We start from the raw sequence: 24,670 nt of genomic DNA, 5'->3' as shown, positions 1-24,670 counted from the left end.
ATTTATGTATTTTTCGGGGATTTTTGGTAAGCCTACATGGGAAACCTTGCTTGCAAGGGTGACGTATTTGGTTTATTTTGCGGCTACATGAACAAAAGAAACAAGTTTGCCAAAATATGTGGGTGGGAAGTTACTCAGTACGTCTTCACAAATTTTAACAATAAATCACCTGTAAACCAGTCGGACATACGAAAAAATTCAATATCTCAGGCAATAAAGCGAAGGCTGCCCATCGTTTTCTGGAGAAGTCGCTGAGCAATCGGATTTATTGCTCTAGGAAACCTCTTTAAATTACTATTAAATAGCTATTCATTTATCAAGTGTGTTTTTGGGTGCTCGAATTACTCGATTAGCAACACGAAGGCCACCTGCAATACTTAAACGTCTCTTTCCTAGGTTGTCGTAAGTTAATGATTACTATGAAAACGGGCAGAAGAATAACAATGGATATGTATGGCAGTTTGTTTTCCATGTTTGCTATCTAAGCAAGTTAAGAAACTTGTTTAAACATACGGCTAATTATTGTTAATTAATCAAGCTTTAAACGTAGTGATATGCTTACAAAGCTGTACTACAAGTAATGGTATGAAGGTCTCTTGAAATTGCAGTTTTAATCTCACATATGTAGATAAACATAAAAAGAAGCTTTTAAATAATATATTTTGTATTCAAATTGATGCTGATACTAAACAATACAGCTCCAGTAAATTGATTTATTTAAGTTCGATTTTATTTTATTTAACTTGTTTAATATAAGTGCATAGGAATTAATTGTTATAGGGTTATTGAAATTAAGTCTTGATATGATGGAAAATATTTGGTAAGCTGCAAATACCGTTCTACTTGTTCTCCAAGAACTTTTTCGTGTAACAACCAGCTTTTGTACTTAGTGCAATGAGCTTTTGTGGGTCCAAACTGAAGCCTTAACTGCCACTTTGTACATGGCAGCTGTGTAAAATTGTATCTGCAAGTTAGCAATCTACTGCTGTCCCAAAAAGTTGGGACAAAGTCGGACTTGGCAGCGAAAGCTTTCCATTGCTGGCGAATGGCTTGGCTTGGCGCGCTTTTCCGACTGGTGCCTGTTGCCGCGGAAGTGTTGGTTGCCCCAGGTAACTGACCAGGCATAAAGCGGCCCAAACAGAGAGCGGGCTATAACAATGTCGCCCGCTTTCGCATCCGCACCACCATGTAGCCCCGAGAACGCTTGGATTACAATGGAGCGCTTAGTTCCCGGTCGACGTTCGACGGTGGCGAATCAGATTTTCCAAATAGATCGGATACCGCTTATAAAGAGTGTAGTTTTCCCCCGACGCACCGCTGCTGTCGCCTCGTGGAAAGGGAAATGCGGCACGAATTAGGAGCACCCGAAAGTGACCAGAACGCTCATAAATAATCCAGTGAAAATGAAAGCAAATCCGTATATTCTGCTCATTTCTTTCTCGCTTCTGGCCTTCCAATCCAATTGTGGAGCTACGCAAAAGTCGCAGCTCGGTCAGCCGCTTATACAATTGAGTCACGGTGAGTTGAGCATCCGCCGAGTGAAATTTCGATGTATATTTGACCAGAACCAGAGGTTCTGCCGCTTTTAGGTGCAAGTAATTTGACCTTTAACGCTCCCCTTGCTTTACGCACTGGCTGAAAGCCATGCCATCGAAATTCGTCACTGGCCGCAGCCAAAATTTGGGACAATCAATATGGGGTAATTGCAAAACCGAAAGGCAAAGAGGACTGACCCAGGTGATTCGACCTGCCAAATCAAGGCAGGTGTATGCCTAATTGCCAACTCAACACGCAAGCAAATTGTCAAGTTCCTGTCTTTGGGTTTTCGGAAACGCAGGTGCTAATCGATAAGTTATGCTTTTGTTGTCTATAGGGAGAAGTACTGCCCAAAACCAATGCATATAGACATACTTGTCGCCGGAGCATAATTTCTGTGGTAGAGCTGCATTCATTGAGGGAAATATGTTGCCATTAGTGCAATTGATCAAACAAACTCGGAAGCCTGTTACCAAAATAGGGGTAATAAAATCAAAAACTGCACTTAATACAACTTGAAGGATGAGAGCGACACGATAATATATCAAACTTTAGGATAGGAATAACAAATACACATATATTTATTTATGTACAAGTTTAAAACCCCCTTGTAAAGGTATCAATTCAGATACTGTGTGTTGTTTACTTTCTATGGAAACGGGGTGAAAGTTCAAAAAACTGTTAAGCCACAAAATAAAAATAAAACAAGATGGAATGCTATAGTCGAGTTACCCGACTATCAGATACCCGTTACTCAGCTAGTGGAAGTGCAAACGAGAAATTCAACATTATCTGGAATATCGGACATATCCTAATTTTTTTGAATTTCTACAACAGAAAAATTACAAAAAAATGAAATTAAATTTTTTTTCTAAATTTGAATGCAGATTTTTAGATAATTGCATTAGAAACATTTAGAGGTATGGCACTTCAAAATCTGATGAAGATAAGTTGAGTTATGGAGTTTAGAACTTCAGCCTTGGGACATTTTTTAATGTTTTTGAATTTTTACTCCATCATAACATCAAAAAAATCACAAAAAAATGAAATTAAAAAATGTTTCTAAATTTGAATGCAGATTTTTAGATAATTGCGCCAGAAACATTTAGAGGTATTCCACTTGAAAATCCGATTTAGATAAGTTGAGTTATGGAGTTTAGAACTTCAGCCTTGGGACATTTTTTAATGTTTTTGAATTTCTACTCCATCATAACATCAAAAAAATCACAAAAAAATGAAATTAAAAAATGTTTCTAAATTTGAATGCAGATTTTTAGATAATTGCGCCAGAAACATTTAGAGGTATGCCTCTTCAAAATCCGATGAAGATAAGTTGAGTTATGGAGTTTAGAGCTTCAGCCTTGGGACATTTTTTAATGTTTTTGAATTCCTCCAACAGAAAAATTACAAAAAAATGAAATTAAAAATTTTTTCTAAATTTGAATGCAGATTTTTAGATAATTGCGTTAGAAAAATTTAGAGGTATGCCACTTCAAAATCCTTTGAAGATAAGTTGAGTTATGGAGTTTAGAGCTTCAGCCTTGGGACATTTTTTAATGTTTTTGAATTCCTCCAACAGAAAAATTACAAAAAAATGAAATTAAAAATTTTTTCTAAATTTGAATGCAGATTTTTAGATAATTGCGTTAGAAAAATTTAGAGGTATGCCACTTCAAAATCCTTTGAAGATAAGTTGAGTTATGGAGTTTAGAGCTTCAGCCTTGGGACATTTTTTAATGTTTTTGAATTCCTCCAACAGAAAAATTACAAAAAAAGTAAATAAAAATTTTTTTCTAAATTTGAATGCAGATTTTTAGAGAATTGCTACAGAAACATTTTGAGGTATGCCACTTCAAAATCCGATGAAGATAAGTTGAGTTATGGAGTTTAGAACTTCACCCCTGGGAAATTTTTTAATATTTATTTATTATAATTATTTTATTATAATTATATAACTTATTTTTTATTGTTGCTTTGCTTTTACTCTACGAGTAACGTTTTCACGACATTTTCAGACAACACCGATGATGACTATCCAGAAGTTAAGGACGAAATTCACTTGGAAGACTTTTTTTGGACTGGCTCGGGGGACGGGCCACCGGATTTCCTGAAGAAGGTGCACACGGGGATTACCAAGGGCAAGGAAACAGTTTTTAAGACCGAAACGGTGGTGGCCACCATCTATGTGGATGGAAATAATGTGAGTTAACCCCGAGCAAAGAACCTCCGTTAAAGATTGATTTCCAGGAGATAGACATACCCATCTGCCTGGACTGCAAGCCAGATGATGGCGGCGGCACCTGGGACATGGGTGGCCCAGGAATGCCTCCACTGAATTATTCCGCCACGGATCGACGTTATTGGCTGCTGACGGTCATGTCGGGTTTCTATACGGCAAAGGATAATCCCACGTTGGAGGAAAAGCTGGCACGTCTATATCGGTTAGCCTTTACCAGGTAAGAATGGTTCAAACAAGTTATGAAATAAGTACCTAGCATAAATCCCCCAAGTAGACAGCAAACCCGTCACCTTGGCATTAATGGAGCTCAGCAGATCGAAGGCGTTAACCTACCGGCACCTCGAGAACGCCGGAAGTCTTTGACCCCAGCGACGAGAATGGAAACCACGACGGGATCGCCAGCGGATGATGTGGAAATACTGGACATGCAGGACGAGGACGAGGAGCACTACATAAAGAGTGTGAGGCGACTGGGAGAGGACACCGAGTGGGCCAGCCACTCGCAGGAGGAGCAGGAGCAGTCCGAGGAGCAGCTCCCAATGGGGGTGACACCCTCAACCAGCACGGAATCGATAGATTATGGAGCATACGTTACTCTAATCCCCTGGGAGCTCATACAGCAGAATGGAAAATCGGAAAAGTTGCGGGAAATGCACGAAACCTTGTTGACTAAGCAACCGCCGGTGCAACAACAACAGGAGCAGCAACGGGGGGAGGAACAACCCCAGACCCAGACCCATACCCAAACCCATCCCCAAAGCCTGCCCCATTCCCAGCCCCAGCCACTTTATAGGGACGAGCACGTCAGAGTTGTCATACACAACCTAACGCAAATTAGCGAGTCGGATGTGCAAAAGTGGAGCACCAACACCAATGGCTTCGGTACCATGGGGGAGCACAACTACGTCAACCTCAAATTGTGAGTGCCTGCCGAACTGGCTGCAATATTATGAGTTTGATTAACCCACTAAGTGCACTCACAAAAACATTTGCTTAATATACTTTTTCTAGCAGCAATGATCGTCCCATAGCCAACCAAACGGAGCTGATTTACACGGTTTTGGTGAATGGTCGACCTGTTTTGGCCACCACAGCAGCAAAGGACATGGAACTGGTCAGCGAATCTGAGGCGGTGAAGACTTTCGGTCAGGCCGTATATATGAAATCAGAACGTGAGTTGAGCTATCTGCAATACTTCTGCGACTATACCATCCCGCCTTCGATTAATATAGCGTACATCAGGGAGCCCACGGCCACCGCCTTGGCTCCCGTGCCTCGAAGCGGACAGGCCGGGTTCTTCAATTCGGTCAAGAACAATGTGGCCCTGGTGGTCATCAGTTCCTTGGCCATCCTGCTGCTGATGCTGCTCCTCGTGGCGGTTCTGCTCCTGGGACGAACACGATCCCGGCAAAGAGAGCTTAGTGCAGTCAACAGGTATGTTCCTTTACGAAATTGAAATATTTTTAATAAAGCATAAATATATCCAATTCAGAAACTCCTCCCGCAACGAGCTGCTATCCGATGGTCAATCAATGCGACCTACGACAAGTGAGAGGACCGAAGGAGAACCAAGTCCAGGACATTCCCAGTCCCGGGATGCTGGCGTACGAAACTTCTCCTACGAGAGAGAGCCACGCATCAGTTTCCCAGCTCCGCCCCAGGAGACACGATCCCGTCGAGAATCCATTTCCTCGTCGACGGACAACACCTCCGATTCCTCGGTTTACTGCCCCATCAATCCGCCGAGCGCCGATGTCCAAAGGATCCTGGACGACAAGGCTGCCCGTTTGTTTGACGCCCATAAGAGGCGCCATCAGTACGATCGAGCCGAAGGTCACGAGGAAACCGTTTACACATCCGTCGTGTCGGAGAAAAAGAGCGACAAAATGCGACACAAGTCAAGGAGGCGCTATCTGAACGAGAACCGCGTGGGCTCCTTGGAGACGAGTCCGGTCCAGGGTTCCCTGGCGGGTCATTCCTCCGCTGAGGAATCCCCGGAAGTTATGCGCCGGAGCTACGAGAACTTCCAACGCAGCGAGGCCTTCAATCCGCACAACAACTACCACCGGAACAAGTTGCTGACCCAAAAAACCGGCAGAGGAGCGTCCGCCGAGGCCATCAACAGCGAGATGATCCGGAATCTGCAGCCATCTGACAAGTCGGATACGGCCAGTGTGGGATCCTTCCTGTCGATGGCCTCGGTCCGGGCCTTTCCCAAGAGCACTCTGCCGGAGCCCCTGAACCGCGTGCTGGATCCCGTCTTCGTCACCTACTACGACAACGTGAACGCAGTGGCGCCTCACAACTCCACAAGATCCCTGCGATCCCACAAGTCGCTGGGCAGCAAGGACAACACCATAGCCACCATCGCCAGTTTCCCCAGTCCCAAGGCACCGCCATCGGTGAGGAATGTCCGCTCCGCCTCGCACAGCGACAATCCGGATCCGGGAGTAGTGGGTCCGGTGGTCTGGGAGCGGCACAAGAAGAAACAGACGCAGGGTGAGCCGGGCGGAGAAAACCCAAAGAGTAACAATAGCGATGACGATGATGACGATGGCGACGTTCGATTTGGGGCCAAGTCGCGTTACTAGGACAACCCGTAGTCGTTGATTTAGTTATTGTTATTGCTTGCACCAGTCCTGATAACCCGATAACCAAAACGTAGCTACTAACAACGTAGAGACCCACCTCTCCAGTCCTCTCCATATCAGTCGACCTGGTAAAGTCATTCCCTCGCCTATCGTACTCAACTTCTCCAATCGATCTTCCCCAGAGGCCCAGACCTATGCCGACTACAACCCCAGTCCGCTGCACAATCCGTCGGCCATTAGAAACCACTACGAGGGGCTCCTGGAGGGAGCTCTGCAGATGTACTCCAGCCAGGACGACATACCCATGCCCCTGCCCACCCAGAATTTCACCAACAACCGGAGGGCCACAAAGCGTGAGCACAGAGGCTCATCAGCGGGATTGCCGAGGTGGGGATCCATCTAAGAAATACCTATCATTCTCAAATTAATTCCTTGACCCTCCAGCTATCATCCTTCGGGGGAACCCAAGAGCATAGCTGAGCGTCCGGCCACCGCTCAGCCGGAGAAGACGTCCAAGTCGGCGCACTCCACGCAACCTCCGTCGCCCACTTACAGTGCGTGGGGAGGTGGGAGTATGTACAGCTCCCACTCCACCCTGAATCGACCCGTGAGCGCAGGACCCTTCCAAAGGATGGAGGCCAGATTGGATGCGACTGCTCCATCGGGAAGTGCAACTGGAGCTGCGCCCCTCATCGAGGCCATACAGTCCGAGCTGCGGAGGTTCAAGCAACAGCAGGAGTAGAGCCCACTACTGAAGATCTTAGCCATGACATGACTTAACATCCTTCATGTCCGAACCAAAAATGTTTGCAATTCATTTAGAATAAACTTTTCTTAATACTCCGAAAGGGAACCCAGTGGTAAGGGAGTACTTGTGCAGGCTATTTCATATGGTTTATTATATTTACATACTTTAAATGGCAAAAACGACACGCAATGACATTAATTACAAGCTCTCACCAGCCCTTATTCATAATATATATTTGACCGAAAAACATATTTGCTATATACCCGTTACCATAATCAATTAGAAGCGTTCTCTTTGATGTACAAAAGTGTCCACGACATTCAGAGTGTCAAAAGGGGGCCTTCATCAGTGGGTTGAGTCAGTGGGTCTAGTTGAGTTCCTTCTGTCCCTTGGAGCTGTCCGCAAAGGACTGGGCGTCCACACTACGCTTTCCCAGCCGGGGACCGAACCACAATCCCGAGGAGGCACTGGGTCCCGTGCGCTTATCCAGCACCTGTTGCAGAGCCAGGAGGTGGGCCCACTTCCTCAGCTCAGCGTCTCCGCGGCCGACGCGTGGGAAGGCCACCAGACCACTGGCCCTCTTCTGGAAATCAGCCTCTGCAATGGCACACGCGTCCCCGGGGCGTTAGGAGCAATTAGTCAACCGTATCCGGTCGCAACGACTTACCATTGTAATCCTCCTGGGAGGCATCTCCGTAAATGCCGTCGAGGAACCCGGCCTCTAATCCGTCGCGCAGACTGTTGGCCAGACTGGGATCGCTGCGACCAACGCGCGGGAAGGCATAGAGCCCCATGTTGGCACCTCTTCGGTTCTTGTCGTGGTCCGAATCTGGATGGAGTGTTTGGGGATTTCAATTAATTCATAGCTTGTCATCTTTTGATGGATTAATTCTCCGTGGAATGAGCTATTTTCGTATTCTAACCGCCAAAATAACTCAAGGAGCTTAATGTCGCCCAATTATTTTAAGTTCTTTTGGAACCCTTTAGTGATCAAAACTGCCTTTTACAAATTTCAATTTCTTGATGGCAATTTAGTGCTTTTCTGCCTTTTCGTTAAGAGCTCAAGGCTCAAGAGCTTTCACTTTATTATTTCCGCGGTTAGATTTGAAATATTTCACCTTTTTGATTTAAAGAGTTTGATATAAAAAGTTGTGTGAGACTGAAATGGCATGCCTCTTCAAGAAGTGCTTTAATTGTTATAAAAATTATTAAAATAATAATAAACAACTTTTCTAAGTAGAACATTTTAATAAATAAATGGAAAGGTCTCTTTACCTTTACCTTTTTCATTTAAAGGTGCTGCAAAATAGTATTGATAATTATTATAGATTTTTGTACTATTTCACTTTAAGGTTAACCAAAGCTAGCAGCAGCATTTTAGTCGCGATATACTAGATTGTTTTATACGATTTCCTTAAAAGCGTTTTTGCAACGTTTCTACCACTCACCAGCTGTGCTGAATTCGGCGATTATGAAAATCACTAAGACTATGTGGACCAACATTGATTTCATATTTGCAGGACTCTTTGGAACGAAACACTGGCTTGGCGAATATGTTTTTCAGTCTGATGTTATCCTCGGAACGGTCACTGTTCTTCTGATTCCTCTGGTCGAAGCTCACGTTCTTTTATAGGCCAGAAAACCAGGCGGAAGGATGGCAGACAAACAAATTGCCACTAGAACAACGGGGCGGATGATGAATGTTGCTGCGATGCAAATCAGATGTTGCTAGCAACAGGTGGCCCTTAGCAACAAGTTGCAGGGCTGTGGTACTTGAGATTCGTTTATTGTTCACACAAACAAAGGACTTAACTAAATTTAACTGCTATGAAACTGCATTCCGGTCACGGTTTAAAGCCAGCCGGAGATCATGCGTCCTGTGACTGTGGATTTGCCCCGTTCTCCGCCGGCTGCCGCACTGCTCTGGCCCACCTTGATCGCCGGCTTCAGAGGAGCTGCTCCTGGCTTCTTGTCCTTGTCATCGGCAGGCTTCTTGTCCTTGTCATCACCTGGTTTCTTGTCCTTGTCGTCCCCGGGCTTCTTATCCTTATCGTCACCTGGCTTCTTATCCTTATCGTCACCCGGCTTCTTATCCTTATCGTCACCCGGCTTCTTGTCCTTGTCATCACCTGGTTTCTTATCATTATTGTCGGCAGGTTTCTTGTCTTTGTCGTCGCCAGGTTTTTTGTCCTTATCATCGCCCGGTTTCTTGTCCTTGTCCTTGGCATCGTCTCCAGGCTTGGAGTCTCCAGGAGCCTTTTTGGGTTCCTCCGGCCCGCTCTTCTTGTCGTCCGGCTTGGAGGCCCCATTGGTTGCCTTCGTTGCTTCTGGTGCTCCAGCTGCTCCAGGTTTCAGTTTGGGATCCGGCTTGGCATCCGAAGGAGCGGAGGGAGCTGCGCTCTTGGCTGCTCCGTTTGTGGCTGCCGGCTTGCTAGCCTCGGTCTTAGAAGACTCCTCCTTTTTGGCCGCAGCCTCGGGCTTTGCGGGTTCTCCAGGCTTGGGCGCAGCTGGCTTGGTGTCTCCGGGTTTGGTTGGTGGGGCCGGAGCGTCCTTCTTTTGTGGCTCACTGGGCTTGCTGACAGTGCCAGCTGCTTGGGGCTTTGGAGCTCCCGCAGCCGGAGTTGGCTTCTGATCCCCGGGCTTGGGACCCGCTGCTGGCGGCTTGGAGTCCTTCGGAGACTGTTGCTTCTCCTTATCATCACCTGGTTTCTTGTCATCCTTTGGCTTGCTCATGGTGCCGGGCTTACCATCGGACTTCTGATCCTTGTCACTGGCTCCGGATTTTTCATCCACATTCTTGACCGATGCTCTTAAGGCTGCTGCAGCCAACATAGAAGCTCCTCCTCCAGTACCACCACTAGTTATGGACTTTTTCGACTGCAAATGAAATTATATATTAGCCAGGGATGTGGAATAGTTGGAATCAATATTGATGAACAGTACCCCAGCGGCATCCAGTGGCTTCTTCTCCCCTTCGCCATTTGGAGCATCATCATCATCGGCCAAGGAAACCTCGTCGGCAGCCATCTTCTTTCGCATGAACTTGACATAAGCCACTCTCGTTGCACGCGTCACATCGCCCAAGTTGGGATTGAATTCTGGAAGAGATCAAGTGTTTTGAAGAATAAATACATTGGGCACATCTTTGGTAATTTACCAATCAACTGGTTCTGGTTCATCTGGAGACCCTCATTCGCCTGCTCGATGATCTTCCTCCTCAAGCTTCGTTGGCTATGACGTTGCATGGAGGAGCGCTTGGAGCCAATGGGATCGGAAGCGAAAGTATTCTTCCTCGCGATGGCGTTCCAATCCTTGTCTCTATTCAAAATAATGACCTTTACTCAAAGGGTCCTACAAGTTCAATTGTACCCACCCCTTCTGGGTCTTCTTCCTGCCGATGACCTTGGCCAGCGAGGAGAATATATCTCGTCCGCTCTCAGATTCGCTCATTTCCTGCTTCAGATTCTCGACGAAGCCAATCTGGAAGTCCTTAAGGATGCGACGTTCCATCACCTTGCCCTTGGTGGTTCGGGCCACTCCTTCAAAAGTAAGTTTAAATAATAATTTACTATGGATTGGCTCTCTAAAAAACAAAATTGCCATCACATGTAGTTTCCTAGCATAACTTGATATTCAAGTTGTGAACTTTATTAGGTATTCATTAGCTACTTGTAAATAATTGTTCATATTTACTACATTTACTACTACTACTGTCTTAGGACAAGTGGGAGTTGCCCATTTGGATGTGCGCAGGCTTCCCTTACCCTGCGACTTCTTCTCAATGTCGGGAACATCCCAGCTATTGTTGGTGAAAATCTCCAGCAACTCGAAGCGCAAGGAGCTGATGTCCTGGCGCACCTCAATGATATCATCCTCGGTAATGCCGTAATCGTCCCGCCGCCTCTGCTCCGCCGTAATGTACCTCCTGACCAGCAGCTTCATCACTTTGTCATGCAGCGTCTGTGCCCGTTCCATGGACTTTCGCTGCGAGTTGGAGGAGGGAGCATTGAGGGTGGAAGGACACAGAAAAGGATGTATTAGCCGTCACTTTGACGCACAGATAGCTCTGCATGGGCTTGATTGAAAATGATTTCGCCATAGATTTGTATTGATTGTGAGCCGGCACTCACTGTGAGATGATTAGACTTGCAAAAGTCAAAGTGCTACTTACTTTCAAAAGTTATATGATACGAAATATCATTGAATTCAATTTATTTTAATGCATGCGTGACTACGTAGAATGGTTAAACTAAAATACTCAGTTTCTCTGAGTGTATCTTACCATGAAACTCTTGGTGCGTGACGGTCGCTTTCGCCCCAGCGTCTTCCTCAGCATCTTCATGTTGGGACAGAGGTTGAAGGGCGGTGGAATGGTGCCGCCATCCTCGAAGTAGCTCATCCACAGCTGGGATCGGGCGAACTTCCACTCGGTGTCGGCTCGCTCCGAGATGATTTGATACGAGTTGGACATCATGGCAATCAGCATGTTGAGGAGCACAATGATATTGATAACCGAGTAGGATCCGAACATCAGCAGGGCCCAGAAACGGGTGAAGCTCTTGATTCCAGCCAGATCGAAGGAGACCAGGTCCACCAACCCAAAGGAGGCCCAGAAGAGCGATTGCGATGTTTCAAATAAGCTGAGGTAAATCAAGAAGAATGTCCATATGATCATAGTACATACAAATGGAACTAACGTACTTGGAAAATCTTCGCCAGATGGTGCAAGCCTTCTCCTGGTCATCAAAGTCAGCCACATCGGGATGCAGGTGATAGCACTTGTTCTTCTCCAGCTCGGCGTAGTACCACAGCAACTGGTTGAGACCACAGCCGAAAGCAAACAGCACCAGTGTGTAGATGAAGAAGAACTTTATGATATCGATTATCATGCGACCCAGTGAGACTTGCAAGGGTCCCAAGTGCGGATTAATGGAGAAGATGTGGACGAGCTTCAGGTAGGAGAAGACCATTCCGGCGGCAAAGGCGCCCTCTGATAGAAGCATTGGATCAAACGGATGCCAGTGCTCCCGCGGGAAGTAAGGATCTATGCCCCGGAACCAGAGATCGCGCTGAAATCAGTTACTTATAGTAACTTCAATTGATTTATTAGCCATATTAACTCACGTGGACGATTACCCAAGCGGTGGCTCTACAAAGAATCCACGTCACATAGAACATGTTCGATATGTAGTCCACTATGTTCCAAAGATCCATGATGTACTCAAACAAGCCGTCCGAGTATAAAGATTTCAGTTCCTCAAATATCAGAGCCATTATGTAGGTGATGATGGCCAGTTCAATGGGACCCGGTAGGGAACCTCTCTCGTGCTTGCGCCAATCCTCAAGCATGGTCAGCATCCAGGGAAATGCGAGCAGTTCAAAGGTGATTTGCACCACCCTCAGGGAGGCAGCACCCAGGAGCACTGTGAAGGGGGGCATATTTAGATGGATGGAGTATTAAGCACCCACTTTACCCACTCAGGAAGAACATGTAGGAGCAGGAGTGCGTGATGAACTTGACAAAGGGCTTGCGCATGAACTTGGCCCCCTCGGAATCCGGGGCCAGGATGTACTTCAAGCTGTAGAGGGGGAAGCTGCAGCCCAGCTTCACCACGTCCATCAGCTGCTGGGAGGCCTGTTTGCGCCGGAATCCCGGCAGTCCGTCGTACCAAATGGCGGCCAACAACTGTTGGACATTTGGATGTGCCACAAACTAGGAGGGGAATACAAATATATACATCTAGGCAGGGTATTAAGATTAATGCCATCTATTTGCAATAGTAGGCTCTTTGAAACAGCCATAATTCCATAAAAAGGACCTAGGATTGGTGCAACCCACCGTCTTCTGCTTGTAGCGAATGGCCAGCTTCAGTCGCTCCAGGGTTTGCCGCTGGCCCAGGCACCAGATGTCGTGGGACGGCTCGTGGTTGAAGTTGAGCATCACCTCCAGCTCCATGGATGTGCGTGCGTGGTCCAGGAGCGAGGTCCCGAAGTCCTGCACCATCTGACGCATCTCCTGTTGGGCAAACACAAACAAAGGCTCGCATTCGCATTCGCATGGTCTCTAGTGGCACACTGGCCACCGCTTACATTGCACACTACTACCGTACCGTGTATTCGGCACGAAACTCCGATTCCATCGCCTGCAGGCGCTTGAGTTCCCAGGACAGCTGGAAGGCGGTCAGTACAGGGTCCCGGGAGCTGAGCGCTATCAGCGAGCTGGCGGACAGGGCGCGGTATGCGTTGATCCTCGACTGCGAGTGGCGCAGGGAGTCCGTCGTCTGGGAGGTCACACACTCATCGCAGCCGCACCTGTAAAAACACAGCAGTTTAAATCACCCTTAAAGGACTACAAAGGACCTTCCTATACTATTAGAAAGTTATTTCAAAGATAAAGTGCTATTAGCCGAGTTAGCAAGGACATTTTATGAAACTGAAGAAGACTTAGGGTACTGACCCCATTTAAGGACATTCACAGACCTCCTCCCGAAACAACAGCACACCCTGTATAAACATTTCACCCTAATTTGCCCGCAATTATCTAAAATTAGAGGCAACATAAGTGTGTTGCCAATTGGACAAACAATGGAACGTGCCGCTCGAGGGACGAGCAAGCTCACTACATAGCTACATCACTGAGCCACTGCATCCCTACATCGCCACTCACTTGACGTCGTGCGGCATGGGCAGCGTGGCCCCGCGATCCAGGAGGATTTTGAGTATCTCGTAGTTATTGCGGTGGGCGGCCAGGATAAGGGGCGTGATGTCCACGGTGAAGGTGGACTTGGAGCGGTCCACCGCCTCCCAGCTCTGCCAAAGGAGGGGAAATGAGTAAGAGTAGGAGTGGCGGCGTATCCTGCGGCTGGATGTAACCTACGTAGGGCTGGCCCTCCTTGTGGTTGGTCTCCTCCCACTGCAGCAGCTCCTCCACGGCCTCCACGTACTCCTCGGAGATGGCGTGCAGCAGGGCGTCGCCCACCTCGATGTTATGCTCCAGCAGGATTACCATCAGGTCGAAGTTCTCGTTCTCGATGGCCGAAATGAGGGCGGAGCGGTTCATGGGATCCGTGCAGTTAATGTTGAACTTGTCCGTTCCCTGGTACTCCTCGAGGATCCTTCAAGGACGAAAGCATATTAGCCATGTTACACGAATCCAACGGGCCGGGTGCGTCCTCACTTCTTGACACCTGGCAGGTCACCCCGCTCGCAGGACAATATGAAATTCTTCTCCACATCGCTGAGGATGTACTCCTCGGCCATCATCAGGTCGTAATCCAGGCGAGAGCCCAACGCCTTCTCGGCATCGGATTCCGTATTGCTGCCCATATCTGCACTGATTTACTGGTCTATGCGAACGCGATAATCAGGATCACTCGACAACACTTCACATCTCACAAACACTTGTGGGCATTTATCCCTGCTCCTCGGGGAGCCTTGGCGTAATCCTTTCGCGCACTGTATCCTTTAGTGTTCCATCGTGACGGTGTTCCGCCTCCAATTAGCCGCGTTGCACTGCTGAAAAGTGCCAGCCACGGGTCGCTATATTCCACTAATTACATTAGTGCCCAATGTGGCTAAAACTCGGTCAATGTGTGGGCGAACCCCAAGTCAATGGGCCCATTTGACCGCACTTCTGTAGTTGTGGGGCTGCATTTGGAGGCAGCAACCGATTTCAGCGATTTTAGCATAGGAATCTATCGCCCATTTGTGGCTGCAGGGCACGTGATGAGCGGCTTTCGATTTTCGAAGCCCTAGCAACGGATCGCGCCGCTTTGATGCCTGAAAATCCATACTGTCCACTGGGTTTATGGATGAAGTGCAAGAGGTGCGTATGGTTATGAATGCAGCAGCATTACCTGCACATATCTGGGTGACATGATACGCACATTCCACTATAAAAGTGTCAAAAGTAAGCCACAATACTTGTTGACTCCTATTCAAGCCACAGGAAAAGGCTACTTAATATTCAAAAAGGAGCATGAGGGTGTTGATTGGCGAGTAAACAAGGACTCAGAGGCTTTGGGTTCATATCCTAGCACTATTCACCCACAAAAGCTATTTAAAATCCAGCGGCTCGACGGCAACAGTCCTCAAAAATAGGAAAAATGGCAAGCTTTTAAGCTCTTGGATAACCAACAGACCCACAAAACACACCACACCTGCAGTTTACAGTCGAGTGTCTACAGAAATGAAATGGCTTTGAATGCCTTTTGGGCACTGGGTCAGTGATTCTGACTTTCTGATTGATTAATATTGATTAATCAGGGCGGGGACATCTGAGAACCCCTGAAATCCCAACTCGTCCTTGGCAGCCGAGCGTCTTGAGCCTTGAATGTTGAATGTTGAATGTTGCCTGTTGGCGCTCGCAGGGCTTTTGTATGTCAATGCACTTGGAACTAAATGCCAGCTCCTGGCCAAAGGCGGAGCAAAGGAAAAGGAACAAACCCACTTCCACGGGCAGCCCCTTTGAGATGGATGTGTGTTCGAAAGGTGGGGTTCAATGGAGCTCCGGGCGGAATGGCATCGTACGTGTTCAAGTCGTACGGGGTTTCAACGGGGCCAATGCACTCCACACTCCACTCGCATTGCTCCAAAGGGAAGTGGCAGGAAGTGGTGGCCCAAGGAATTTCAAAATTAAAGCCGCAGCTGCAGCTGGGAACTCATTAAGTGCGAATTAATTAGTGGACATAGCTGAAAATACCTGGATGGCATTCTTGTAGTTATATAAAGGTACGCCTCAATGCACAAATGTGGCTGGCTGAACATTCCTCCCATAAATTCTCATAAAATATATGCTATCTTGAGGGTGTACATGATTTTCTGCAGTGTACAACTGTGTGCCACTCAATGATTCATTGGCCTCCAACAGAACTCCTGCCTTATTTAGCTTTTAAGGGCCCTTGTGAGTTATGTGCTCAGTTTTCCACGAGAAAAGCGAAAGAGCTCATTTTCCCTGGGCTTGCGTATCAGGTTGCACTTTCACTGTCTCCCAAACGAAGCCGTCAAGATGGCCGAATGAAATCTATTTTCTGGCCATCTGTAGTAAAGTTATACCTCTAAACCCTATCTCTTCCAACTTGTAAAAGTCAATAATATCAATAGCGATTTGCTTTATGGCACCGATAAGATAAACAAATTGAATGTACTCATTGTGTAAATGATTTTATGAATTGCAGCCGATGAAAAGTATTTAAAATGAAATTTATTGTATTTCCAACTGATTCGCAAATCATTGAACCCTGATAAGTTTACATTTTGTAGATTGTTCTACTTACTTCTGCGTTGTTTATTTTTGTCCAGCTTTTTGCACCTATGAAATCTGAATGAAACTGATTTACTGCCCTCCAGCTCAACATATGTGTAGTTTGGCTCTTGGCCAAGATAAGACAGCGGATTTCTTTTGTATAAAAGGGCGCCTTGGTTTCAGAACACCATTAAGTTGCAAGACTTGACCAAGATGAAACTATTCGTATTCCTGGCCTTGGCCGTGGCCGCAGCCACCGCTGTGCCCGCTCCCACCCAGAAGCTGACCCCGACGCCCATCAAGGACATCCAGGGTCGCATCACCAACGGCTACCCAGCCTACGAGGGCAAGGTGCCCTACATCGTGGGTCTGCTCTTCAGCGGCAACGGAAACTGGTGGTGCGGTGGCTCGATCATCGGCAACACCTGGGTCCTGACCGCCGCCCACTGCACCAACGGAGCCAACGGAGTGACCATCAACTACGGAGCCAGTCTGCGTAACCAGCCCCAGTACACCCACTGGGTGGGCGGTGGCGACATCATCCAGCACCACCACTACAACAGCGGCAACCTGCACAACGACATCTCCCTGATCCGCACCCCGCACGTCGACTTCTGGCACCTGGTCAACAAGGTGGAGCTGCCCAGCTTCAACGACCGCAACCGCGACTACGCCGGATGGTGGGCCGTGGCCTCCGGATGGGGCGGCACCTACGATGGCAGCCCACTGCCCGACTGGCTCCAGTCCGTCGATGTCCAGATCATTTCCCAGGGTGATTGCAGCCGCACCTGGAACCTCCACGACAACATGATCTGCATCAACACCGACGGCGGCAAGTCCACCTGCGGAGGCGACTCCGGTGGCCCCCTGGTCACACACGACGGCAACCGCCTGGTCGGAGTGACCTCCTTCGGCTCCGCCGCCGGCTGCCAGTCCGGTGCTCCCGCCGTCTTCACCCGCGTCACCGGATACCTCGACTGGATCCGCGACAACACCGGCATCTCCTACTAAGCAGTTGGTGTTCCCCAATAGTTCAATAAACGATTATAGCAAAATGACGAATTTGGCCACATATTCATTCAGTTGTAGATTTGGGACACTATGCACTATATTGGAAATATTTATATAGAGTTATAGAGTTATATATAGAGTTATAGAGTTAATAGACCTAAAACTAAGCTGAGATTCTGTTTAAATAAGTTTCTTAACGAATAAGTTTCTTAAGTATGGCAGCTGTTGGTGCTTAGCAATAGCTATAATAGGGTCAACCTATATCTGGAGTAATTTAGGGAAAGGAAAGAATCCACATCAATTAAATTTTTTTCATTATGTTTAATTTATACACTGTATAATTGTCCAACGAATTGGCAAATTCTTAAGTTATTTAATTCAACTAAGCTGTGTTGGTATAGTCTTTATGATAAGTCAATTATGAGGCAATAAGATCATAAACAGAAGAAATGATTTATATATCCACATGTAAAAACACGACTACCCGATACAAAAATTTGAATCTTAGGCTTGTTTTACTTAAATAAATAAATAAAGCCCATACAACATAGTTTCCAATGCAGTCCGAGTGACTTTAGTTATTAGCTTATCCAGTCGTCACGATGTGTTCCAACACCTTGATTCTTTCCGGTACCTAATGCCAATCTGAAATCAGAAGGGATGAATGTGTAGTACACACATCTTGTTGAGATTAAGTTAACTTCCATGTGGAGTTTGATTTGTGTTCCTTCTTTTGCCAATATTTGTGTGATTACTTCGGTAAAGCATGAAGACGTGTGGACCCCATCCCCTATCCAAAACTCAAGTCGTTTGCTATAATCGTTTATTGAAGAACCCTCAGCTGCTTAGTAGGAGATGCCGGTGTTGTCGCGGATCCAGTCGAGGTATCCGGTGACGCGGGTGAAGACGGCGGGAGCACCGGACTGGCAGCCGGCGGCGGAGCCGAAGGAGGTCACTCCGACCAGGCGGTTGCCGTCGTGTGTGACCAGGGGGCCACCGGAGTCGCCTCCGCAGGTGGACTTGCCGCCGTCGGTGTTGATGCAGATCATGTTGTCGTGGAGGTTCCAGGTGCGGCTGCAATCACCCTGGGAAATGATCTGGACATCGACGGACTGGAGCCAGTCGGGCAGTGGGCTGCCATCGTAGGTGCCGCCCCATCCGGAGGCCACGGCCCACCATCCGGCGTAGTCGCGGTTGCGGTCGTTGAAGCTGGGCAGCTCCACCTTGTTGACCAGGTGCCAGAAGTCGACGTGCGGGGTGCGGATCAGAGAGATGTCGTTGTGCAGGTTGCCGCTGTTGTAGTGGTGGTGCTGGATGATGTCGCCACCGCCCACCCAGTGGGTGTACTGGGGCTGGTTACGCAGACTGGCTCCGTAGTTGATGGTCACTCCGTTGGCTCCGTTGGTGCAGTGGGCGGCGGTCAGGACCCAGGTGTTGCCGATGATCGAGCCACCGCACCACCAGTTTCCGTTGCCGCTGAAGAGCAGACCCACGATGTAGGGCACCTTGCCCTCGTAGGCTGGGTAGCCGTTGGTGATGCGACCCTGGATGTCCTTGATGGGCGTCGGGGTCAGCTTCTGGGCGGGAGCGGGCACAGCGGTGGCTGCGGCCACGGCCAAGGCCAGGAATACGAACAGTTTCATCTTGGTCAAGTCTTGAAACTCAATGGTGTTCCGAAGCCGGAGCGCCTTTATATACAGAATAGGGGTGTGTCTTATCTCGATCAGGAGCCCTTCTACACGTATGTAAAATTGGAGGGCAGTAAATTTTGATCAAGTTATCTTCACGAGCCGTCATCGACTGATAAGTCCACTGCAAGTGATTTCTTTACCTAAATTATGGCCTACATTTGAAGTGGAATGACATGTGCCATAATTGCTACTTACTTTTAAGTTTGATAATAACATTTAGGGACATTCGATTCACAGTAAATGTATTATATGCGTAGTTTACCCAAATGATTTATAAGAAATCTGTATTTCGAATAATCTTCTAAGAAAGTATTTATAACCAATCCCTAAATAATATATAAGTGCGATTAAAAATTACTCATACGACTCGTTGTCCAGTATTTTACTGCTCACCGAAATGATTTTTATATGGAATCAGTCTTGACGTTTGTAGTTCCTTATTAACCAACAAATAAAACAAAACGCAAAGTTTTTTTATATTGGTATTGTATTGAAAATCTGCTTCTATTCCTTAAAATTCCTTAAGAATCTATTAAACAAGAAACCAGATTTAAAAGCGAATGTTCTTTATTTATTTTAAGCTTTTTTAAGCGCATCTATGCTCTTAAAAAAAGAGAAGTTTTCTTTTAATAATAGATTCCGGTCGTCTCCTTGATCCATTCCAGGTATTTGGTGACTCTGGTGAAGCCAGCCGGACCTCCAACTTGGCATCCGTAATCGGAGACAAAGGAAGTGATTCCGATAAGCTTATCACCCTCCTTTGTGACCAGAGGACCACCAGAATCACCCTGGCAGGTGGCCTTTCCGTCCGGAGTGTCCACACAGATGGTGTTCTCGGAGGCGGTTTCAGTTCCATAGTAGGCCTGGCACTCCGCCACGGAAATCACTTTCAGATCCACCACTCGCAGATCCTCCACCACATTGCTGCCATCGTAAATGGCGCCCCATCCTGCGGCCTGGACCCAATTGTTTTCGTAGGAGTTGTAGCGGTCATCCAGGCTGGGAAGCTCTATTTTGTTGACCAGGCTGTAGAAGTCCACATGGGGCGTCCTGATCAGCGCCAAGTCATGATCGAGTCCCACGTAGTGGGGATACCTGATGAAGTTCTCACTGCTGACAGTGTGGCGGAAGGCAGGTTCGTTGTAGTTGATGGCGCCGTAGTACAGGGAAGCCTCATCAGCACTGTTAAAAACGATTGATTATAAAGAGTTATTTATTTCTAAATCCGAATAATTTACCCCGCAGTGCAGTGGGCCGCAGTGAGCACCCAAGTGTGTCCGATTATGGATCCGCCACACCACCACCAGTTTCCGTTGCTGTTCAAGCTCACTCCCACGATGTAGGGCACCTGACCCTCGGACGCCTGGTTGCCGTTGGTAATACGGCCCTCCACTCCTCCATGGCGAATCTCCAGATCGCGCGGGTGGACCAGCGAGTGGGGCACAGTGAGGGCACTACAGACCCCAAGGAAGGCAAGTGACAAGAGTGTAAGACCCCTCATGCTAGCAGACTAAAGCACTCCATGGTGGTCCCAATATAATATACTTGTAGCTCATTATTAATGCTGGTGCAAAGAGCGAAATCTTATCGCGCAGTCACTTCTATCAATTGAAGAGTTTAATTTATATTGGCAGATACTCAAGCCGAGTGTTTTGGCATTATGAATGAAGCGTTAGCAAAGAGAATTACGGCTTTACGTGCTTCAATCTATTCAGATAGGGCATTATTGTATTGGGTATTTTATGAGCGGCCGTCGTTATATAGAACCTGAATAATTTGAATAAAATATATCTTACATAAGAATATTTTCTAAATTTATTTAGTAAAAGCGGATTGGTAACCACATTTAGTAGTCAATGCCAGGCTCCTCCTTGATCCATTCCAAGATATATATTTAAATTGTTTTCAATGAGACGAGTTTCTGTATTAATTCCCAGTAATATATGTCACAACAAGTGAAAATGTGCAAGGTGGAATGGAGGTTCCTCACAGAACCCCCAAGGCACAGAAATGGCAATCGAGGGTCATGTGATATCCTTGAAGTATTGCAGGGAATAGTGAAGCAGAAAAGAAAATACGATTATGGCAATCAAAAGGGAGGTCCACTTTCGGAACTACGGAGCAGCAGTGGCTCCCAAAGTGAGGCGATGGCTTGAAATCCGATATAGTTTCTGAGGAACGCCACGAGCGGAGTGGTCGGAGTGGGCGGACCCATTCCTTCATTAAGAAGCTATTGGGAATGCTTTTGTTTGCACTCTGCCTGCTTCTCCTTGAGCGCCGTACCCCCGCCGCAGTGCCACGCTGAATGTGCAACATCTCGGGGCAGGAAACTCACCACACGGTACGGAGAGCTATTAAAGCCGACCCCCAACGAAGCGTGAGTCAGTTCCCGACTGGGCGTCCAGGCATTCAGACCGCTCGCAAGGATAACGCGCCAGGATGCGAGCGCACGAGCGACGAGTAAACAAAGCATAAATAATACAATTAAAAGTTGGGCGCGCTGCCTTCGCACAGGACATTCCCACACTTGCAGCCCATTTCCTTCGGGCAGTGCAGCAACAAAGTGCAGGCATTAATTAATTTAATGCACATGTACCCCATCCTGGCAGTACAAAAGTGGATCCGAGCACACGATTCCATTTGCAGCGAGTGAGTGTGTGAAAAGTGTTCGACGAAGCGTTTAAAGGACCGCGCTGTTTGCCGTGTGCGATGCCCATAACAACGGGGTTCGCGATTGCCTTTTAAGGTGGGGCGATTAAGTCACGCTCCTCCGTATCAGCGGCATCAAGCGACCAGGAACTCGGGGGCATTGACATTGTGGTTTTAGTGCCGAAATTAAAAATCCGGGCGTAATACATTAAATCCTGACTTATCCTACCAGGAGGTCTTATTCATTCAAGGTGCAAGTGTACTCTTTAAAGCTCTAAAGTATATAAACCTTATACCTTCAACTCACAGATGCAGTTGCTAATGTTTTTTTAAATGCCATGTTTTAGACGCTAGCTACCACCGAAAGCACAATGTTCCCACCCAGCTCTGAAGGACATATCCGAGTGGCGCAGCGTGACTAGGCTAAGCAGACCCCACAGATTATAGGCCCACGGGGATCAGGTCAGCAGGATGCACCAGGTACTCAGCTACGAGACGGCGGTGCGGGCCAACAGCTCTCGGGAGTTCCGCGAGTACGTCTCCAAGCGCACCTGTGCCTCCCTGGTGCTAACGATTGCCTTTTTCATGCTGATAACAGGTGAGTGCATTCACAGGACAGCGCCTAATGAGTCACTCTTGTGTGTCCCGGTTGCGCAGGTTACCTGCTCGGCAATTTCGTGGCCGAGCGCAAGTACCACATTCGCCAGATGACGAAGGACGGCGGCAGGTCCGTGAAGCTGAGCAGCACGGAGTATGCCAGCCTGCAGGAGCTGCAATCATACCAGAAGGCCAAGGGCCAGCTGCTGCTGGCCGCCCAGGAGCTGGACAAGCTGCAGCAGCAGGACGAGAGCGAGCGGTATCTGGCCACCTCGCTGAACACGGAGATCTTCAACAGGTACATATCCTGCACGCAGGACATACCACCCAACACGAACATTGCGGCCAGCCAGTTCACGGAGCAGCTGATCGACAACACGGTGGCCAGGCAGCGCCACTGCTTGATGATCATCCAGAGGGTCATCGACAACCACCTGGTCAACAGCCAGCTCTAGGGGGGCACGGATCCCAGCACTTGGGGATGGTTCAGCGGGCCAGAGTTCGACATTTGATATCTATGTGTGTATGTGCTTTTAGGTGTGCTCAATGTGTGTGCTCCCAGCTAATTAGAAAATAGGTTTTGTAATTCATTGTGAAAGTATTAGATTACACAAGTTTTTTATACATGTCTGCATTAAAAGTTAAACTTTAAATATTTTGGTGATTGGCTAGTGCTTCGTCCGATGAGTAATGTGGACGATACATGGGGTTAGCGCCCTTGATGGGCAGGAAATGGCCTGCACTGTTGAAGACCCACTGAGCCAGCGAAACCACTTCGTCATCGGAAAAGAGCAGGTACAAGTACTTCAGAGTGGCGCCCAAGAAGAAAGACCTTTGCACGTCATCCGGCTCCGCAGTTACGTTATTAACGTCCAGCACACCCGTATATCCGTAGGGCTTTCGGCAGTACTTCTCTATCGCTTGCACCATCTCAAGTCCCCACGAGCGGTACTTTGGATAATGGGTCATGCGCCAAAGAATGAAGTAGGTTTCCGCCACTTCCGGCCTTAGGTTGTAAAAGTTTCTCTGGAGCGGCTCTATTTCCTTCTGGCCTTCCTCCGTGAAGGCAAACGTATCCGGGCCCAACCGAGTGGGAGAATTCCAGTAGCTGTCGTGGCAAGTATCTGTTAGGCCTATGCTCATCTGGACATACTTTTCCCAGTGCTTCAATAAGGTTTCTGTTGCTCCCAGGGCAAAAAGGCCGCCGACAAAACATTCTGAGTGCCTCATACGATGGAAAAGAGTGCCATTTCTGTACGTGGATACGTAGGTCACGTCCTCGGCATTGATGACAACAAGATTTTGCGCCACAGCCAACAAGGCTTCTTTGAAAATATCAGCATTTTGGGTATCAGCTCGCCCGGATTGAATCCATGACTTCAGCAGGGTATCATAAAGTCGGTTCACCGAGCAGTTGTGGTTTTCCCATTTACCATATCTAGTGCAATACGCATTGGGATAAAGGCCATTGGGTCTTGGGGTTTTAGCTAATACCCGGCGAATAGCATCCACCCGATCCTTGTAAACCGGATATCCAGAAATTTCGCTGAGGTAATAGAACTCCAGGTGCAGAGCTCCAAATTCTGCAGTGCGAGAAACGTCGCTTAGATACTTCCAGAGGGTGCTGCCCGCTTTTGGGACCACTAGTTGTCTGGGTATGCCAGTTGGCGTGTCGAAGGCAGGCAGGATCTTATCGGCAATATGGATGGCCTTATCCATGTAAAGGGAATCTCCCGTGAGGGAATAGAGTGTTAGCATAGGACAGAGCAGCCTGGATGTCAGTTCAAAAACGGACAACGCTTCATCAATTCGGTCCAAGGAGAATGACTTTTCGATCCAATTCCGAGAACGATTTAGCTCATTGTGCAGACCCATCAAATGCAAAGTGTCCAAGCTCTCGATGATAGTGGCACCGAGTTTGTAGGACGCGAAATCGCCACCCACATGGGCACGACGGGAAATCGGACGAAACTCGTTGGTGCCCCAAACAACGCGAGCATAGCCTCGCCAGGCATGCAGCATCATATCCTTAATCTTTATCCGCATATCGCCTGGACTCAATGAACTCCCCTGCAATGAACTCCCCTGCAATGAACTCCCTTCCGTTGGTATGTTCCTCTGAAGGGATTGCCTTACCATCGCACGGCACTGAACATAAGTAAGCACTATTGCGCCGACTGTAAAGATTCCGGTAACAATAATCCGAATTCTCGATTTGGTATTTGCCGTATACCAACTATAGTGCGCCCGTCGAATAAGCAGAAAAAAGAAGTACATTCTGGAGCTAAGTCAGTCTACATTAAAACTAAAGTGAGATCGCAGCATGTGCAATTTACTGAACTAAACGGAACCGACCCTAGTTTC

At 47.6% G+C, this 24,670-nt stretch overlaps 8 protein-coding genes across 13 annotated transcripts; 3 read left to right on the top strand and 5 right to left on the bottom strand.

The window, feature by feature from the left end:
• Positions 1–1,200: 1,200 nt before the first annotated feature.
• On the top strand, positions 1,201–7,375 carry LOC6554474. Of its 4 annotated transcripts, none has more exons than XM_026983675.1 (9): positions 1,201–1,518; positions 3,552–3,736; positions 3,784–3,992; positions 4,047–4,694; positions 4,787–4,947; positions 5,008–5,209; positions 5,268–6,274; positions 6,549–6,753; positions 6,811–7,375. In XM_026983675.1, exons 1-9 carry the CDS (start codon positions 1,404–1,406, stop codon positions 7,106–7,108), a joined length of 3,030 nt encoding a protein of 1,009 aa, XP_026839476.1. In that variant the 5' UTR covers positions 1,201–1,403; the 3' UTR covers positions 7,109–7,375. The 4 variants fall into 4 exon arrangements, with proteins under 4 accessions (XP_026839476.1, XP_001981287.2, XP_026839477.1 ...); XM_001981251.3 differs by having other exon boundaries at positions 4,050–4,694; positions 4,790–4,947; positions 6,811–7,374; XM_026983676.1 differs by having other exon boundaries at positions 4,050–4,694; positions 6,811–7,374.
• On the bottom strand, positions 7,236–8,771 carry LOC6554473 (cardio acceleratory peptide 2b). The gene is made up of 3 exons (XM_001981250.3): positions 8,563–8,771; positions 7,782–7,943; positions 7,236–7,711 (listed from the first exon to the last, which is right to left on the bottom strand). The coding sequence occupies exons 1-3, from the start codon at positions 8,624–8,626 to the stop codon at positions 7,482–7,484; spliced, it is 456 nt and encodes a 151-aa protein (XP_001981286.1). The 5' UTR covers positions 8,627–8,771; the 3' UTR covers positions 7,236–7,481.
• A 108-nt stretch (positions 8,772–8,879) lies between these two features.
• LOC6554434 (transient receptor potential protein) lies at positions 8,880–14,664 on the bottom strand. Its single transcript, XM_001981249.3, has 14 exons — positions 14,292–14,664; positions 13,992–14,229; positions 13,782–13,924; positions 13,225–13,426; positions 12,954–13,130; positions 12,593–12,827; positions 12,239–12,537; positions 11,816–12,183; positions 11,397–11,754; positions 10,879–11,098; positions 10,488–10,653; positions 10,272–10,432; positions 10,058–10,212; positions 8,880–9,991 (listed from the first exon to the last, which is right to left on the bottom strand). The coding sequence occupies exons 1-14, from the start codon at positions 14,438–14,440 to the stop codon at positions 8,966–8,968; spliced, it is 3,897 nt and encodes a 1,298-aa protein (XP_001981285.2). The 5' UTR covers positions 14,441–14,664; the 3' UTR covers positions 8,880–8,965.
• Positions 14,665–16,532: 1,868 nt separating this feature from the next.
• Positions 16,533–17,416, top strand: LOC6554433 (serine protease 1). Its single transcript, XM_001981248.3, has one exon. The coding sequence runs from the start codon at positions 16,572–16,574 to the stop codon at positions 17,367–17,369; it is 798 nt and encodes a 265-aa protein (XP_001981284.1). The 5' UTR covers positions 16,533–16,571; the 3' UTR covers positions 17,370–17,416.
• Positions 17,417–18,178: 762 nt separating this feature from the next.
• On the bottom strand, positions 18,179–19,034 carry LOC6554432 (serine protease 1). Its single transcript, XM_001981247.3, has one exon. The coding sequence runs from the start codon at positions 19,010–19,012 to the stop codon at positions 18,215–18,217; it is 798 nt and encodes a 265-aa protein (XP_001981283.1). The 5' UTR covers positions 19,013–19,034; the 3' UTR covers positions 18,179–18,214.
• Positions 19,035–19,610: 576 nt separating this feature from the next.
• On the bottom strand, positions 19,611–20,582 carry LOC6554431 (serine protease 3). Its single transcript, XM_001981246.3, has 2 exons — positions 20,299–20,582; positions 19,611–20,242 (listed from the first exon to the last, which is right to left on the bottom strand). The coding sequence occupies exons 1-2, from the start codon at positions 20,559–20,561 to the stop codon at positions 19,687–19,689; spliced, it is 819 nt and encodes a 272-aa protein (XP_001981282.1). The 5' UTR covers positions 20,562–20,582; the 3' UTR covers positions 19,611–19,686.
• Positions 20,583–21,441: 859 nt separating this feature from the next.
• Positions 21,442–22,959, top strand: LOC6554430. 3 transcript variants are annotated; one of them, XM_026983818.1, is made up of 3 exons: positions 21,442–21,709; positions 22,057–22,307; positions 22,367–22,959. In XM_026983818.1, exons 2-3 carry the CDS (start codon positions 22,181–22,183, stop codon positions 22,759–22,761), a joined length of 522 nt encoding a protein of 173 aa, XP_026839619.1. In that variant the 5' UTR covers positions 21,442–21,709; positions 22,057–22,180; the 3' UTR covers positions 22,762–22,959. The 3 variants fall into 3 exon arrangements, with proteins under 3 accessions (XP_026839619.1, XP_026839618.1, XP_026839617.1); XM_026983817.1 differs by having other exon boundaries at positions 21,442–21,960; XM_026983816.1 differs by having other exon boundaries at positions 21,442–21,988.
• Positions 22,897–24,656, bottom strand: LOC6554429 (mannosyl-oligosaccharide alpha-1,2-mannosidase IA). The gene has a single exon (XM_001981244.3). It carries the CDS (start codon positions 24,581–24,583, stop codon positions 22,955–22,957), a length of 1,629 nt encoding a protein of 542 aa, XP_001981280.2. The 5' UTR covers positions 24,584–24,656; the 3' UTR covers positions 22,897–22,954.
• Between the last annotated feature and the right edge of the window lie 14 nt (positions 24,657–24,670).

This window comes from Drosophila erecta, unplaced genomic scaffold (genome assembly GCF_003286155.1).
Source record: "Drosophila erecta strain 14021-0224.00,06,07 unplaced genomic scaffold, DereRS2 tig00000000-arrow-pilon, whole genome shotgun sequence".
Lineage (NCBI taxonomy): Eukaryota > Metazoa > Arthropoda > Insecta > Diptera > Drosophilidae > Drosophila > Drosophila erecta.
Note: the sequence above shows the minus strand (reverse complement) of the source record. Positions and strands in the feature narration are given on the sequence as shown.

Excerpts from the sequence above, each read along its gene's own strand:
- LOC6554474 (XM_026983675.1), top strand. The coding sequence starts at position 1,404 with ATGAAAGCAAATCCGTATATTCTGCTCATTTCTTTCTCGCTTCTGGCC. Across the intron at positions 4,695-4,786 it reads AACTACGTCAACCTCAAATT|CAGCAATGATCGTCCCATAG; the intron begins GTGAGTGCCTGC and ends TACTTTTTCTAG. Across the intron at positions 6,754-6,810 it reads TCATCAGCGGGATTGCCGAG|CTATCATCCTTCGGGGGAAC; the intron begins GTGGGGATCCAT and ends TTGACCCTCCAG.
- LOC6554473 (XM_001981250.3), bottom strand. The coding sequence starts at position 8,626 with ATGAAATCAATGTTGGTCCACATAGTCTTAGTGATTTTCATAATCGCC. Across the intron at positions 7,944-8,562 it reads CGCCGAATTCAGCACAGCTG|ATTCGGACCACGACAAGAAC; the intron begins GTGAGTGGTAGA and ends CACTCCATCCAG. Across the intron at positions 7,712-7,781 it reads CTCCCAGGAGGATTACAATG|AGGCTGATTTCCAGAAGAGG; the intron begins GTAAGTCGTTGC and ends GTGCCATTGCAG.
- LOC6554434 (XM_001981249.3), bottom strand. The coding sequence starts at position 14,440 with ATGGGCAGCAATACGGAATCCGATGCCGAGAAGGCGTTGGGCTCTCGC. Across the intron at positions 13,131-13,224 it reads AGTTTCGTGCCGAATACACG|GAGATGCGTCAGATGGTGCA; the intron begins GTACGGTAGTAG and ends TTTGCCCAACAG. Across the intron at positions 9,992-10,057 it reads AGCCACTGGATGCCGCTGGG|TCGAAAAAGTCCATAACTAG; the intron begins GTACTGTTCATC and ends TTTCATTTGCAG.
- LOC6554433 (XM_001981248.3), top strand. The coding sequence starts at position 16,572 with ATGAAACTATTCGTATTCCTGGCCTTGGCCGTGGCCGCAGCCACCGCT.
- LOC6554432 (XM_001981247.3), bottom strand. The coding sequence starts at position 19,012 with ATGAAACTGTTCGTATTCCTGGCCTTGGCCGTGGCCGCAGCCACCGCT.
- LOC6554431 (XM_001981246.3), bottom strand. The coding sequence starts at position 20,561 with ATGAGGGGTCTTACACTCTTGTCACTTGCCTTCCTTGGGGTCTGTAGT. Across the intron at positions 20,243-20,298 it reads GCGGCCCACTGCACTGCGGG|TGCTGATGAGGCTTCCCTGT; the intron begins GTAAATTATTCG and ends CGTTTTTAACAG.
- LOC6554430 (XM_026983818.1), top strand. The coding sequence starts at position 22,181 with ATGCACCAGGTACTCAGCTACGAGACGGCGGTGCGGGCCAACAGCTCT. Across the intron at positions 22,308-22,366 it reads CTTTTTCATGCTGATAACAG|GTTACCTGCTCGGCAATTTC; the intron begins GTGAGTGCATTC and ends CCGGTTGCGCAG.
- LOC6554429 (XM_001981244.3), bottom strand. The coding sequence starts at position 24,583 with ATGTACTTCTTTTTTCTGCTTATTCGACGGGCGCACTATAGTTGGTAT.